Source organism: Saccostrea cucullata, unplaced genomic scaffold (genome assembly GCF_032062105.1).
Source record: "Saccostrea cucullata isolate Sc308-1 unplaced genomic scaffold, CSIRO_AGI_Scuc_v1 ctg20, whole genome shotgun sequence".
NCBI classification, from domain to species: domain Eukaryota; kingdom Metazoa; phylum Mollusca; class Bivalvia; order Ostreida; family Ostreidae; genus Saccostrea; species Saccostrea cuccullata.
Genome location: NW_026936980.1, coordinates 225,396 through 241,433, shown reverse-complemented (window position 1 = coordinate 241,433; position 16,038 = coordinate 225,396). Strand labels below are relative to the sequence as shown.

Here is a 16,038-nt window from a genome sequence, read left to right as displayed (position 1 = left end):
TTGCATTTTAAAAACTTAACAATAACATTTTGATTTTCATAGAAAGAGTTCTCACATTTTTTTTTTACTTTTCAGTTGATTTTTTTTATATAGAATATTCCTGAAATACGTTGTACAAACATGTAATAAAAGAAGGAAAATAATATGTTTTCTAATTTTATTTTAAAATATGAAATTTTCGACGTGTGGTGTCAATTTTGAACCCAGGAGGGCTACATGTGCATTAACAACGTTTATGGAGAATGTTATGATTTACTGTTGAAGAAGTGAAAGAATGTGTTGGGAACACCGGGGATAGTAATATTTTGATATATATGGAAAAATAAGTCGAGAAACAGCACACTTTCTGTGCACAATAAATACACACTTTTTCTATGCATTGGTGGAACTGTGGCTCTCTGGTCTTTTTTGAAACCCGCAAGCTACAGATTTGCAGCTAAAACTTCTTCATTACCAAAATACACCCAATCCAATAACTTGGATAGAATTTAAATGCCTGTATATATATCAAGCGATCCCCAAGGTCGAATATCTAGTCCATTTAAAAAGATAGAAAATTAAAACAAAAATATTAATTTTTTGCTTGGTCCCCATTCCTCAATTTTAACACACCCATTGACCCCTGATCCGAGAATGTCCTCGAAGCTATTTAATGTCTTGACTTTTGCCTCTATATGATGTTTATACCTGGGCTTTTACGGAAATTGATCGGCAGCGGTCTCAGGTAAATTCTGCTGCATCACAAGCAGACGTGCCGAGGACATTGATATGCGCATGCGCCATAATTTAGAAAACATTAACGTAGTTGGTTCATTCATTCATAAGGTGTCGGAATTCAACAAGAGCATGACAAGGCAGAAAGCTTTGATAAAAAAATATTTCGGTTAAGCTCTGGTGAAATAGAAATAGATCACAAACGATATAGCACATAGCGTAAATGAGGCATATTAATACCTAGTCATACAGAAAGCGAATTTTTCCCCTATTAATTAGTGTGCATTTTTTATTAGTTGATTTACAGAAGGCATTCATTGACTGTTGCACAGATCACAAGGCAGGGAAATGATGGTTCTCTGCAACATAAACTCCAATACACAGAAAACTATCGACCGTTGAGAGTTGGGGGTGTATCGAGCGAGTCAGCAGTAAAAGTTTGTGGAACATTAAATCCTTACATGTAAGTTTAAATTTAATTATTTTGCTGCAGTATCCTTTGCAAATTTTATTTTCCATTAAATTAGTCTGTGCATTAAATGCAAATTATGCATAAAACTTTTCATTTGATCATTAGGTGATATTTGTAGGTAGAATTCTCATTTTATTTTTTCAATAATGAAATTAAACAGAATCAAAATTGTCATTACTTCTTACGTGCATGAAAAATTTCGCGAACAGTTAATTTTTTTTATTCTTCCGTTCTTTTTTTAATTGTTTATTTTTTTTAACATATAGAAAACTGTTGTCATCATTTTGAAATCGAACCGAAGACTCTTATGTATTTAGTTAATATCTCTATTAAGGTCGAGATAATTAACTTCCTCGACGTCCGACTTGATTTTGATTTTTTTTTTTTAGTGTTTTTCCAATCATTTTTAATTAATCAAAACTAACTGTGTGTCCGTATGAGGAACTGAAATAACATTTTCAATGTTGTTTTTCTTTTTGATAAGTATCAAATCGAAAAAAAAGAAGAAAATTTAACACTTATACCAGTTATTTTTTGGTTTGATTGAAAATACATTTTACATAGTACACTGCATATTTTTTGCAGAAACAAAATGGTAAAATAGATTAAAAAGAAAATAAAAATTCATTTAAAAAAATCAATTAAAAACAACTTTAATGGTTGATAAGACAGCGCTCAAGGTCGGTAAACCTGTACGTGATGTCCGGCAAAGATTCGGCCGTGACCTTGTTACACTGACCAGTAGGTGTTTGGAGGGCGGGAAAAAGTTCGACATCCTTGATACACTAGAAGATTTGCCCTAGCTGTTTTCGTTCTGTTTTTATTTGTCATCAATGAAAACATCTTTTTTTCTGGCATTCCTGGTCAATGTAACAACAATGTTTAATGCCCCTTTTTCTCAATTAGCTGGGACAAAGATTAGGTTTCCCTGGCTTTAATCGGCACCTTTACTCGACCACAGTCTGGAAAAAATAACAAATAATCTTCCTTTTAAGTGTTTTTACATTCACATTTCAAGTTTAACACTTATATTAAACAGTGATTACACATGTTATACTTGCCAATATCAGGCTAGATCTATAAGACCTTAAACTTCGGCATTTTTGGTCAGGCGCATTTCTAGGAAATACATTATCATCTCCAAAGTCCTCTTAAAACTAACCAATATACTAGTATTAGTTTTTACAATTCTCCCGTGTTTTACTTCGTTGAATTTACAAATCAATAGTCACTTTAATACATTAATTTTAGTAAATCATCTTAATATGTTATTTCATTTTGCGTTTGAGTACTTGGCTTGACAGACATTTTATCAATAATATCTATAGTTTATAGAAGTATAGGAGAATCAAAGGTGGCAATGTTTGATTAAACTGTAAGGATTTCAATGCACACAAGAGATTGCAAAAAGCTCTTTAGAACAAAACTCAATGGTGGTGTAGAACTTAGGTAATATTTGTTTTGCTGGCGTGGCCTTGTGTATTGGTAATTTTCAATACCGTATAAATGCTAATCGTTTAAGGTTTTAACTACATGTGTTCAAATAAATCACGTAATCGAATAAAAAAAACTTTCTTTTTTACACGGAGTATATAGTTGCTGTATAATTATTACTTGGGCGGTGCATGCAAAAGATTGCACGTTAGCCGCGATTTGAAATGCTAGTTTTGTGTCGCGTATATTGATTTGTTGGGTAGACAAAGCAAAGGTTAGGTGAACTTGGATTGAAATTTTGAAACTGAAATTGAAAATTCTGAAGTCATGTTCTCAATGCCACCACGAATAACATAGCGGAGGTCAACCCAAAGACAGAAATACATATACGCATATGTTAAAATTCTTTGGATATACAAACGAAAAATTCATTCTCGAACAACGAAAAATTCTGACTTCGATAAATGAAATTTATCTATTTTCATTGGTTTCCTATGATCCTTTAAATGCAGTTTTAATGTAAGTCAATTATAATTAATTGAGGGGTGGGGTGGGGGTTCAAAGTGTTTCGACATCCTAAAAAGATTGTTACAGATTCTTGAATTTTCTTTCTTTTTAACGGTCTTTTTAAAATCAATATTGAATTGAAGCATTCTATGCAGAATAAAGGTCAGTGATTCTCTATTATAACACGATTTTATGACTTACATGCGGCTTAGATATTGATCAGTGGTTTTGAATCACTCCGCAGATTGTAAAATGATTTTTTTTCTTTTCGAGCGTTGCAAAAACTACGATGAATTCATCAATATTGAATTTTTTCTTGTAGAGAATTTGAGAAATTCTCTTTTTTTCTTCTTCAGTTTTTTTTCCTTTAAACGCAGAAGGTGGTTAGAAAAGGGATTTATTTGAAATCTGCATTTAAAAATCGAAAAGAAAGACTATCAATTGAAATTCTCAGAATAATAAACATTTGTTTCTGAAAAGTTAGATTGGTTTACAGTAACACTGATATTTCTTTCTTTCTATGCAAAAGGAAAATTCAAAAATGAAGTTTCGAAAAAATATCCGTATTGGAGAATTTTTTTTTTGCAAAATTGTTGTACACCTATAGTATACAGTATGCAATACTGAAGTTTATATTTTGGAAATTTGAAAATTTCACAGCTGTAAGTAAATCTGCACTAGTTAACAAATCTCTCTCTCTCTCTCTCTCTCTCTCTCCCTCCCCCTCTCTCTATACTGACGACATTATATTTCTATTGTATCGTATCTACAACTGTACTAGAATTTTCTTTTTGAAAAGATTCATGGTCAACGAATAGAAATTAAATACAAAGTATTTAAACAACCCACGATGCGAGTAATAGACACTGTCCAAATCTAAGGACACACTGACCTTTCTCAGGACAAAAGAGAGAGAAAGAGAGATTAGAATGGACAAACAATAACATTTAGCTACAACTAAAATTCAACTTGAAACAAATCTATATTACATGAGAGAGGGAGAGAGAGAGAGATTTCTGTTGATCAGTAATTGTTTTGCCCTATGGGATACTAATTGTCGTGAAACCTTGTTATAGTATACGTATATCGAACATTAAATTGGTGTACTTCCCGAAATAAAACACCAAACCATGACTTCGCGTTTTAATTTTTTGTGTCATACTGTTTTAACAAGAAATCAATAGTTATTGGCTTAATAATTAATCACTTTAAACATCAGAATGACAATTATTTATATTGATCTTGATTTAATGCTTGATTTATTTTTTAAAAATTTTCCTTAATTTTTTCAACAATTAAAATCAATGATTAAAATAACAATGCAATGTCTGAAAAAATTACGTCAAGAATATAATACATTTCAAATCAAAATCAGTATTTTCAATTTATTTGAAAAAAATATAATATTTCATATATAATAAGATATGATTTTCAATATACTTAATGAAGGATTAATGAACATATTCCACTTTTTAAAACACATAAATATTTATTTTAAACAATGCACAATTTAAAAAGTCGAATGTTGTACACAGTAGTATGCTTTACAAAAATCCATTCAAGATTGTGTAATAACCATATATTTACATATATTAATTGCATAACATGTTAGAACAAAAACAAACATGATTATCCCAAACATCATTATGCATTTCTGATTTCGATCATTGGGTTATATGTAACAAAAAACCCTTGCGTCACCCCCTATTGTTGATAAATAATTTAACAATATGAAGGTAAGTCTTACAAAATATTCAGTGAATCGAATTGGTTCATTTCCAACTAAAATGAATAACACAAGTACAAGCACCTCTAGATACTACATATAAAATCTTCTACCCATCGATTTCAACTTTTTGATAATTTATGATTTATGGGCACTGAAAATCTTATTAGAAATACATGTGCGACTCCTTTTGCAGTTTATGTTAACAAAATATTATACAATTATTGCTGGTTTTTGAGGTCAATACAATGATTTAGCCATCTGAGGAGTACAATATTCACCGAGCCCGAAGGGCAAGGTGAATATTGTACTTCGAAGGTGGCGAAATAATTGTATTGACCGAAAAAACAGCAATAATTGTTTTATTATATGATTCACGGATAAAATGAAACAGCTTATTTTATTAAGTCCTAGCCAAATACAAGAGAGAAGCAGAATTAAAATGTGAATAAACATTACCAGTCATATCAATTTGAAATGTTTTTTTTTTAATCAATTTAGTTGCCATGAAAAAAATATATAATGTCAATCTTTTTCATAGGATAGATTTTGAAAAGGAAGGAGTATCATCAGGGAAAACTAACTGCCAAAAAGTAAAAAAGTAAAAAAAAAAAACATGTTCAGTAAAAGTGTTTGAGGAGGGTCCCTGCATCCCCTCTTACCACCCTCACCTAAAATATATATTCACTTATATTTTGTTCACATGAAAATAGAAATCATAGTCGTTTAAATAGCTTTCTAAAACAATTTGTACCAATTTGGATTTTCCCAATCTATTTTTAGATCAATGTAGAGGAAATAAATCCTTGTATTGACCTGGAACGTCACGTGCAGGTCAATACAACGTAATATTTTTCTAACATAGTTGGATCTCAGCCAATCAGAGAGATGGAAATTATTCAATCATATAATAATACAAAATATCGACATGAAATATGTGGAGATATGCTTCCTGTCAGTTTGTCTCTATGTAACCCATACCCTACTATTCTCGCATAGTGGTCTAAGGATTTATATAGCGTAAACATACTATGCCGAAATTTCTTCCATGCACATGCCGGGGATCGAACTCACGACCATGAGATTGTCAGTCCGATGCCTTATCGACTACGCCATAGAGACGATCACTTATTGGTGCAATTTTATTAAATATATAAACTTAATTTATACAATTGACACAAGAAGGAGAAAATAGACAAATATTATTTGAAAACAGTTATATTATTCTAAGGAATTTTAGATTAATGTGTACAACAAACTTTCAAACTAATTACATACAGATCGTTAGATGAACTGATTTTATAGGGTCATTAAAACGCTTTTTTATATGACGCTTGATTGAAGGATGTAAAAGAAAATTATCAATGAGAATCGACGTCTGCAAACAAATAAGGCTTACTAACATAACAGAAAACAAGTAGAGCTTTTTAAAAAAGCTAACCGTCTTTAGCAACAATCTTAAACAGTGAACTCATCTACAACTATCAGGCCGTATAATTCTTTTGAATTTCTTGATTTTGTATTTTTCTACATTAGCTTTTTACTGGCATTAGCCCTACCACGGTTGTCGCTCGGTCATCTCCGTAAACTGGCCCAGAGCATTCGGCAAACCTCGGCTGATTCCATTCCCTTCTTCAAACAAGAAAGCAATCTCTCACCAGAGGGCGTTGTATACGCTCCGCTCCAACACGGAGCGGAGCGCGCCCTCTGGTGAGAGATTGACAAGAAAGGGGAAAAGAATAATAACAAATTGTAAAGCCTGCAAGCAATTAAAATCAAATTTTACTTATAATGAAATTAGAGATCTTTTTATTTATTACTATACAAAAAATCATGTTATTAGGAATTAATTACTGCTGATTTTGTTGTTCGTTTTGTCATTTTTATAAGATTGAAAATCTTGCAAAATTGTTAAGTCGTACGAAAATTAGATCATCAGAAAGTTATCTCCCTTGCCTTGAACAGCATTTCAACCAATGAAATAATTGAAAATTTTCTCATCATTCATTTTCTACCAATCACAAAAAAGAGGAAGTGCATAGTCCGAAGACTGTAAAAATCTTCAACTATACAATACCGTCTTCCAAGGAAGACGGTAATAAAGATGTGTTGCTTTGGGACAGGAAATCCTGACTTATTTAGAGAAAATACTAGTAACCAAAATAACTAAGCATACAAACAATTTTAGCATGAATATTTTGAATGAGTTCTTGCAAGTGCGCTGTTTAAGCACCGATATTTTCAGGAAAAAGTCAAATAGATTGCGGCATAAATAATTACAACAGTCAGCATAATAATAACAATAGTGTTGCATTATGCATGTACTATGCCTAAATAGTGACACATACTCGCCTCCGGCTCGTGCACCATGTGTCAAACCCTGCCTACTATTTAGGCATAGTACATGCATAATGCAACACTATTATATAAGTATTGAAGCCCCATTAACATTACAAGTTAGGAGCAGAGAGAACACGGACCTCTAAAACATTGGAGGTGGGATCAGATACACGGAGGAGTGAGCATCCCCTGCCGACCGGTCACACCCGCCGTGCGTGTGCTCCTTGACATGATCGGAAAATAACGAAAAAATCAGTCGGAATTCAATATGTAAATAATGTCATAATGATTTAGTGTATGAAAAACGTCAGTCAGCATTTGACTTAATGATAAATTGTATTTGCTGTCCTGGTCATGGAAGAGACAAAGAAACTCATGAAATGATGACTTTAACTCTTTACAACTTACTGAACTGTTATGCAACATACACTTAATGTTCACGTCATAGAAATAGATATTTACCATTTCCCCGCAAGCACCTTATAGCGGAGTACACGTTTCTCTAAAGTTTAGCGTAAATAATATCATGACGTAATATTTTGATACAAATATAACTTTTCTTATTTGATGAGAATTTTGCAAGTATAAAATAGAAGGAAATGGGCATTAAATTTAAGATTAAATGAACTTTTTAAAGTGCGTGAAAATGCGTGATTGCGGGGAAACGGTATATGCGTGATTTTGCGTTAGAAATAGGAAATGCTATATGCGTTAAAATGCGTGACTGCGAGGAAGGGGGTTAAGCAAGACTCATATAATTGTTTCACCTACTTGTTTGTCAATAACTTCGTTTTATAAATTGTTCCTACGTAGAACCTGCTCTTGCGTATGATTGAATAAACTGAGAGATTATAAACCCCGTATGCAAGTGATAAGGGTTTATAACTGCATAAGAAAGGGAAGTTAACAATTGAAAATTTAGAGCTATCATCATATCATGTTTATCATAAAGTATACATTATTTAAGGAATGAAGCTTATTTCAACTTTCAGTTTATAAAAAAGCGTAAACTGCCCCAAGTTATGTTATATCGTATAACATAAAATGAAATAAGCTTCATTCCTTATAATTTAATTTCAGTGTAGACAATGAGACAATCTTTCCATTTTTTCCTTCGGAAAAAGGCTTCAAATATCGCATGTTTTAAAAGTTAACGTCAAGCGGAGTAATACGTTTTTGACGTAACTCGTTGTGACGTAGGCAAGTTATATTATACAAAATGGATAAAACCAATCAAATGACCTGTTACAACTAAAATTATATATAAATATATATTATTTTGAAAATATTCAACTGAACCACAGACACCTGCATGACGTTACTTATTTTTCTTTTAATAAAAAACATATACATGTACCCCCTAACCTAATAATTCACCCTTGTGTATTATTATATATGTAGGGGGTATATGTTTTTTATCAAAAGAAAAATAAGTAACGTCAGGTACCTGTGAAATGAACGAAGTAATTTTACGTCGAATATACATGTATATAACTTTTGCTCCACTTTTATGCATAAAATTTTTGTACAAATCAATAGAGCCAAAGTTTGATATTTTATTGAGATTGAAATAACCGAGGCCTGACAATATGAATGTTTACTTAGGACGATCACCCTTAATTGTAATATGATAAAATTCCTAAAACATGCTATTTGTATTTGTCAATTTATAAGCAATGTTTATAGACATAAATCTTTGACGACTATAGGCAAACTGATTGATTTGACGTGTATTTTACGACTTTTGAACTTCTTTGATATTAGGATGCATGAATATCGTTGTACAATCTAAACTCTTCTATTCTCAAGAAATCATCTTTTATACTAACTTCGTAACTACGTACATATATTAACATATAAAGTAAAGCACTACTGTAATGTTTTTTTTTTGGCAGGATCTGGTGCTGAGTTTCATAAAATAGACATTTGTGAGCATACAGGACTTCAATGAAATCTTAAAAATGCCGTCCAAAGTCTCAGTATCTTCCGTTTCCTATGACGAGCCATCAACTGGAGTTAATGACGTTTCCAACTCTTCGTCATGTCCGAGCTGCCAAGTTCAAGTACCACCGGAAGTAGATCGACAGAACATGCAAATTTCGGATGGAAGCACTAGAGACGAATCAAAATGCTCCCAATGTGGAATTCTGATACTAAAAATAGCCACTGGCCTGTTAAGTGGTGTCCTATTAGGAATTGCCCTGGAGAAATCTCGAGGTATTTCGATTTATGCAGTCAATTTATAATAATTTTATTTGAATTTAATTGAAATAGCGATAATATATTTTCCCCAGGAAGAATTCGCAAAAACTAAACGCCATAATTATGACCAATTTCAACAATTACTCAGATTTTCTCAGAGAGATTTGAAGTAATTCTCAGAAAATTGTAATTTATGGATGTTTAGACTAATCGAAACCTTCAGATAAATCAAGTTGTACGCAGAAAAGTGTTCTTGGTGGATTTAAAAAAAAATGATCGAACGATTATACATTTATGTTGTGATTCGAGAATTTTATTGATGGATTAAAAAGAACTGATTGAACAACCAGGTACATTAAGTTTTACCCAGATGACTTGTGATAGATTTGATTTGCTCACGTTTATTGGAACATAAAAATTGTAATTAAAAATATCTTTATTAAAAATTGTGTCATTGCCAGTAGATTCTCCTTACTGTATCTTACATCTAGGACAGAACATTTTTACTGTAGCAGAACTCTTCTGTTCACATTGTTTAGAGATTCCATTTTGATGAAAAAAATTAAAAGCAAAAAGAATTCAAACAGTATAAAATTACTCATAAAAATTACCAAAGATAACTTATTTGATGACAATTGCTGATATACTAGAAAAAGTGAAAATATTAAATGATTTTTAAAGAAAAATCTACATTGTTTTTATTGAATAGTTTTTATTGAATAGAGAACATGTAATTATGTAATAACGTAAACACGTAATTATGTTATCTAAATAAGACATTAAGCAAAAATAAAAAAAATTAATAAAATAAAATAAAAAATAAAAATATTTTTTTCTGCAGTATTTGATCCTAAGAGTGTTCGGAACCAGATGGTATTTGAGAGTTTCGCCATGCTTAAGATGTTTCTGTCTGCTGTGGCAGCAGGTATTGTTAATGAACGTATTTTAATTTTTAGAATATTTATCAACCTACAATTTAAAATAAAAAAAAAATCATTGAGGGAAATGACAAGATTTCAAATGGTTCCTCGTCAAGTAGACAAAGAGGGAAAGGGGCGAAAGGCATGGGTGTCTTAAGCTAGAACAGCTTTTTTTCTTCGAAAAATGCTAATCACAGATAACTGATTGTTGTTCTCAGTGTGTTTTGCACTGATCAAAAACTATTGCAAAAAATTATTATACTGAAACAAATCTCTTACCTGAAGTACAGCTGGAAATTCACAATTTTTCAATACAGGTCAGATAGTTATGTCCATCATATCAGTGATCCCAAGGACGAAGCAGTTCTTTGAGCGAGCGGCTGAACAATTTGTCGCCTGTTTTGTCCAGAAGGGGATTCTCTCTACTGTACTGGGCTCCTTTATATTTGGAGTGGGGATGTCCCTTTGTGGGGCTGTAAGTATAACATCATTATAATTGTTCTATGTATACGAAGGTTGTTCGAAAAGTTCAGGACTTTTGTCATATCTTTTTTTTTTTGACGTCATATGTTATCGAAATTTGGTAGAAATATTTTAACAATAAATCCAAATGATTTGCATTGATGTTTTTTTTTTAAATATCACGATTTATTCAAAACTGATCCAGATTTTAAAAATGCAAAAATTAAATCGAGGAGCAGATCAAAATTTGTAAGTTACAAACAATACACTAAACAATCTCTGTACTCATATTCTCTGTAAAATGAAGCAAAAACGAAAAACAACCTAGCCATTCAAATTAAGAAATGTTACATCGATTCGTACTCAAATTATGGCTTAATATTTTGCTTTGTTAAAAAGAAATCAACTTAAGCAGCATCGGCATTCTTTAGAATCGACGTTTCCCTTCAAATAAGTAGAGATACATGTATAAACTGTGTGTATAAACATGACATATTTGATGCCTTTAGCTTACGATACATATTAATAACTACATGACATAGATCGAATATTAAAAATATCAAAATAGTTTAAAATACAATATGTATATTTTGATTACATATTTTGGTTTTAATTTATCTTGATATGTACAAATGTAGCTTTCGATTAAATTACGAGTACAAATACAAATATATAAATAGTTTGAAGCCAAGGACATGCTATATATACCAGCTACGTCGTAGTTAAGTCACATTTTTTGGCTGTGAAGAGAAAAAAATTGTAAAGACATAATCTAAGGCCCATTTTCCCCCAAATTATCAAAAATCTAATTAATGAACCTGTAAAACTTGTCATATTTAGCTTATATTGTATTACCTTTTTGGAAACCTAAGTTTTGGTTTTGATTGAGTATATGTTAATAATAAAAAGAACATTTAATACATTCCTTTTGTCTTTGTCAACTGAGCTATACGAAGTAAATTCTTCAAACGTCAATCAAATGTACTTTTTTGAACACCTGTACAGAGCTTCAAATTTCACTTTCTGTTTCCAAATATGTGGATATAATTTATTGAATCGATATAGGCCTAGTGGGTCTATTGCAAAATCGAAAGGAATCCCTAAATCAGCATTAAGTTTTTTTTTTCTTATTTATAACAGTAATGAAAATAAAATTAATATTCAAGGTTAATTAATTATTTCCAGTAAAATCTCAAAGTTGTTGAAGTATTTGATGAATATTTCCCCGTATTCTGAAGACTTTATACATTTATGATATTATATATGCAGTTATTAACAGACTTTAAACTTCTGCAATTAATTGTTATTGTCATTATATAACATATATTTAAATGTGGAAAAAAATTTTTCAAACAAAAGAACATAAAAATTAACTCTTTATCTCTTACATGTAAAACCATAGCCAAGGGTCAAGTTAACGTAAATACATGTATTGTTTATCATATTTAAGGAGAGACATCTTTAAAATAAAACTATAATATCAATTCAGTCATGCTCCCGAGATTCAAACTAAATTTGCTTATTTTCAAAAAAAACTTTTTTATTCCATAATTTTTAAAAGGTTTTTTTCTCTTGAAAGAAGCACTGTCCTGTTATTCTGCAACTGGAATTTTAATTTTCATCCGATAATTCAAAGCGGGTTTGGTTGAAATTGGTTCAACGGTTCTGTAGTACTTGTCAATCCAAATTAGATAAAAATTCTGTAATCTCTAAAAATATTTTCAAAGATACATGTTATACAAATGTTTAAAATTTAAAAGCAACCTCTTCACGGAGAGTTATGAGCTGACATCCACGGCAATTTTTTCTAAAAGAGGTAAGCAGGATGAAAAATATTTCTAAAACTCCTGGGTAGTGATATTTAATGCGCACCGGTTTTAATCAATACCCGACCTTGACCCAATTAAAGAAGTCCTAATAAATTATCCTTACAAGTTGCCCACGACCTCCAGTTTATGATTCTAAACAGCATCTGACCTTGAACCAAAAAAAAAAAAAAAAAAAAAAAGAAACCTAAAAAGTTTGACCAATTTTATCAATATCTAGTGCATTATGTAAATTTAACACATTTTTCTATTCACCTGAATGACGCAGCTTGAAAAGCGAGAAGCATTAAATACAATGTTGTTTATGAAAATAAATTCATTATTTATGTTAAGAGGTATTTAAATTCTCTTTGATAAAGAACTTAAAAGAGATTTTATTTCATGTAAGTAACAATGCATATGTAGGTTAAAGGTCTTTTTTATCACCTCTCTCTGAAATACACCGGCGAAAAACTCGCCTTCGTGAACTTGCAAAAATCTTGCATCATCAACCGTTCATTTGTCAGTGCGTAATTAGATACCCGGCGACAAGGTACATGTAATTACACCTTTCCAGAATTCTTAGGAATTACTTACAAGGTCCATTCAAATTGTGCAGATGCACGACATTCAATCCAGCCGGAGAATTTTTACTCTTTTTGTCAGTGTAACAATAAAATCTAGTCAGAAATATGAGTCATTAAGCCCTTGAGGTTACCATTCTTTCTATTTTTTTGTTGCAGTGCCCTGCCATGGTTTTTGCGCAGATAGGCAGTGTTGTACCAAATGCAGGTGCGTCCATGTAATTTTAAATTAGGAAACATAATAAAGATTTGAAGTAAAGAGATTTTGGACGGGAGAAGCTTAGAAAAGCTTCATAACCAAAAAAAAAAAAATTATGAAATTGCAATCAAAATTTTATAACAACAAATAAGAAAAAATAAAAAAAGAATTTTAAAGCTTATCATATGAGGATATTGAAAATTATTCTTGTCTCATTTGTTTATATAAATGTAACATTAGAAAAAAAAATTCTGTTGATAGTGTTCTCTCTGATTGGTGGATTATTCGGCGCTCTGACGTACGGATTAGTTGCTCCATACATAGAAAAAACAACCAAGCCAAAGAAACCCCTTGCAGTACACCAGTAAGTATTACAAAACTTACAACAACAAAAAAAAAGAAGTCAAATTTACACACGTGCGGTTTTCTTCCTTCGAAAATAAAAAAAAGAAATTGCCTTGTTTCAGAGTTTATAAAAAGTTCAACCTCCCGTACATAGCGCTTGCTCTTCCGATGGCAGTTTTTCTGGTCGGAGGAGTTGCCGTTCTTGAATGGCTGTGGCCAATGAGTAAAGACTTAGTTAATTTGAATGTAAGTAATGAAATCAAAAGTAAAGTACCATATGCATCTATCATCAGAACTTCTTTTGTTAAAAAACCTTATCATGACTAGTCATTAATTATGTTGTCATTTTTTATGTGTATAAAAAAATTAATATTCGTCATTTTATATTTAATACTATTATTTGATTTTATATATTTTTTCTCTTTCCAGATTGAAATTAGTTCAGACAAGAATTTTATGCAGCAGATTGCTTGGCCGCCATATGCTGCAGGTACGTTTCCAACAAGAAATTCTATTGCATCAAGAAAGTAATTGGAAGTAAATTGATTAATGTAGAATTCTAAAATGAGGTCACAGCAACCTTATATTGGAACATGAAACACTTTCTTGCAAGATGAAAGAATAAGAAAATCATAAGAGATACCGTAATATACAATGTACCTATAATTTCAGAATTGTGGCTCTCCGAAAAAAATATATTGACAGTCTGGACTGTCAGTATGTTTTTTGGAAGAGCTTCAGTTCTGCAGCAATCAATTTGATTAAAGAGAAATTAATTATATATACAGGTGTGTTGGTGGGACTGTGTCAGATCCCGGTGGTTCTAGTTCTGTGTGACACGCTGGGTGGATCCTCCTGTTACGCCACCATAGTGTCCCAGTGGGTGGTCACAGAGAGGCTACAGAAACTGTTCCCGTACCTGGCCAGGTGTAGGGGCGGGATGGGCAATTGGTGGCAGGTGAGACACTGCTAATTATTTAGCTTTTAATCAGCACCAGACGAACGATTTTGAAATCTAGCCATATATAGGACATCTATTGAAAACATGTAAATGCCGATAATACATATACTTTTATTCTGCTCATGCCTACAAACACATTCTGTGGCATTAATCAGTTTCGAATTACTTCATTTTACTCTCTTGTTAGGTGTTCCTAGTAATTGGGGTAACAGGTGGCGCTGTTTTGTCTGCGGGACTGTCATCATCAATCGGAAGCATAGAGGGCGTAAGCGTTCCTGACGCTGTGATTGGCGGGGTCCTCATGCTTTGGGGATCACGGTTTGCTTCAGGGTGTACAAGGTATTATACAGTAAGAACAATAAGTTGAAATTGTCCGTTTATTTAACACTAGGGCATATATATTAATTTAATAATAATATCTATGAATTAATAAAGAATAAACGTAATAGACATTCAAATTCACATTCATACCATGCATGGTATTTGTAATTTTGTAAGTATCTGTCCCTTCTTCTAGCAAACCCAATCTTGTTTGCTTTCCTTCGGAAAAGACCCTAATAGATATATTTTTTATGTAATATTATTTGGAGGAATTTTCATGTTTTCTTAAAGTAAAATCGGAAAAGTTGCACCGAATTTTCTCGAGAAACGTCATCTTGCAGGTTTTCATTTTGTTTCTTCTGGAAATCTCTTATCCTCCAATGTGACATTCATTTCTCTGTTTCAGTGGACATGGCATATCCGGTATGGGTCTGTTCGCCTGGCTGTCACTTCTAGCTGTGCCTTCCATATTCGCCGGGGGAATATCAACGGCTTTTCTGATGAAGTTGACAGGCGTCAAAGACAACTTTGTCACCTACACCGGTGCAGTGTGATTTTTAAAAATATACATGTACATTTGTTTTATATTTCCGTTTGGACCTTACGCAATGACTGCCTTGGTTTGAGGACATTTGTACTTTTTAAAATCACAATGTGATTCTAGCACACCTTAGTGTATCATATAAATGAAACGCATCACGACTATTCACAATTTCTTTGATCATTATTACCACTGATTTCTTGTGCACGTTCTAGTATTATTTATCTTTTCTCAAACATTTGAACTTCTTTTTTTACATTGTGCCATATTCTGTGTAAAAAGGGAGTTAAATCCAATCAAAATGATGGAAAATTGTTATATATATGTACGATGTAGTTATATATTTTTATTATTCATGTTGATATGTAACTTAAGATGGAAGATTACTGTAATCTTGTTTAAAGAGTATGCTTCCTTTAAAGCAATTTAACAAATCAATTTGCATTAATGAACTCAAAGTTTTGTCCTGTTAAGTATACACTGACATTAATTTATTTGAAATTTA

General features: G+C 31.8%; 1 protein-coding gene across 1 annotated transcript; it reads left to right on the top strand.

The window, feature by feature from the left end:
* The first annotated feature begins 615 nt into the window (after positions 1-615).
* Positions 616-15,556, top strand: LOC134246952 (thiosulfate transporter TsuA-like). Its single transcript, XM_062729298.1, has 11 exons — positions 616-1,177; positions 9,089-9,410; positions 10,237-10,320; positions 10,633-10,790; positions 13,326-13,374; positions 13,627-13,729; positions 13,833-13,956; positions 14,140-14,200; positions 14,499-14,668; positions 14,859-15,010; positions 15,399-15,556. The coding sequence occupies exons 2-11, from the start codon at positions 9,155-9,157 to the stop codon at positions 15,544-15,546; spliced, it is 1,305 nt and encodes a 434-aa protein (XP_062585282.1). The 5' UTR covers positions 616-1,177; positions 9,089-9,154; the 3' UTR covers positions 15,547-15,556.
* The last annotated feature ends 482 nt before the right edge of the window (positions 15,557-16,038 follow it).

Bases quoted from the DNA above. Each gene is read 5' to 3' on its own strand.
- LOC134246952 (XM_062729298.1), top strand. From the start codon at position 9,155: ATGCCGTCCAAAGTCTCAGTATCTTCCGTTTCCTATGACGAGCCATCA. The intron at 10,791-13,325 runs GTAAGTATAACA...TTTTTGTTGCAG, and splicing joins GGATGTCCCTTTGTGGGGCT to TGCCCTGCCATGGTTTTTGC. The intron at 13,730-13,832 runs GTAAGTATTACA...GCCTTGTTTCAG, and splicing joins AAACCCCTTGCAGTACACCA to AGTTTATAAAAAGTTCAACC.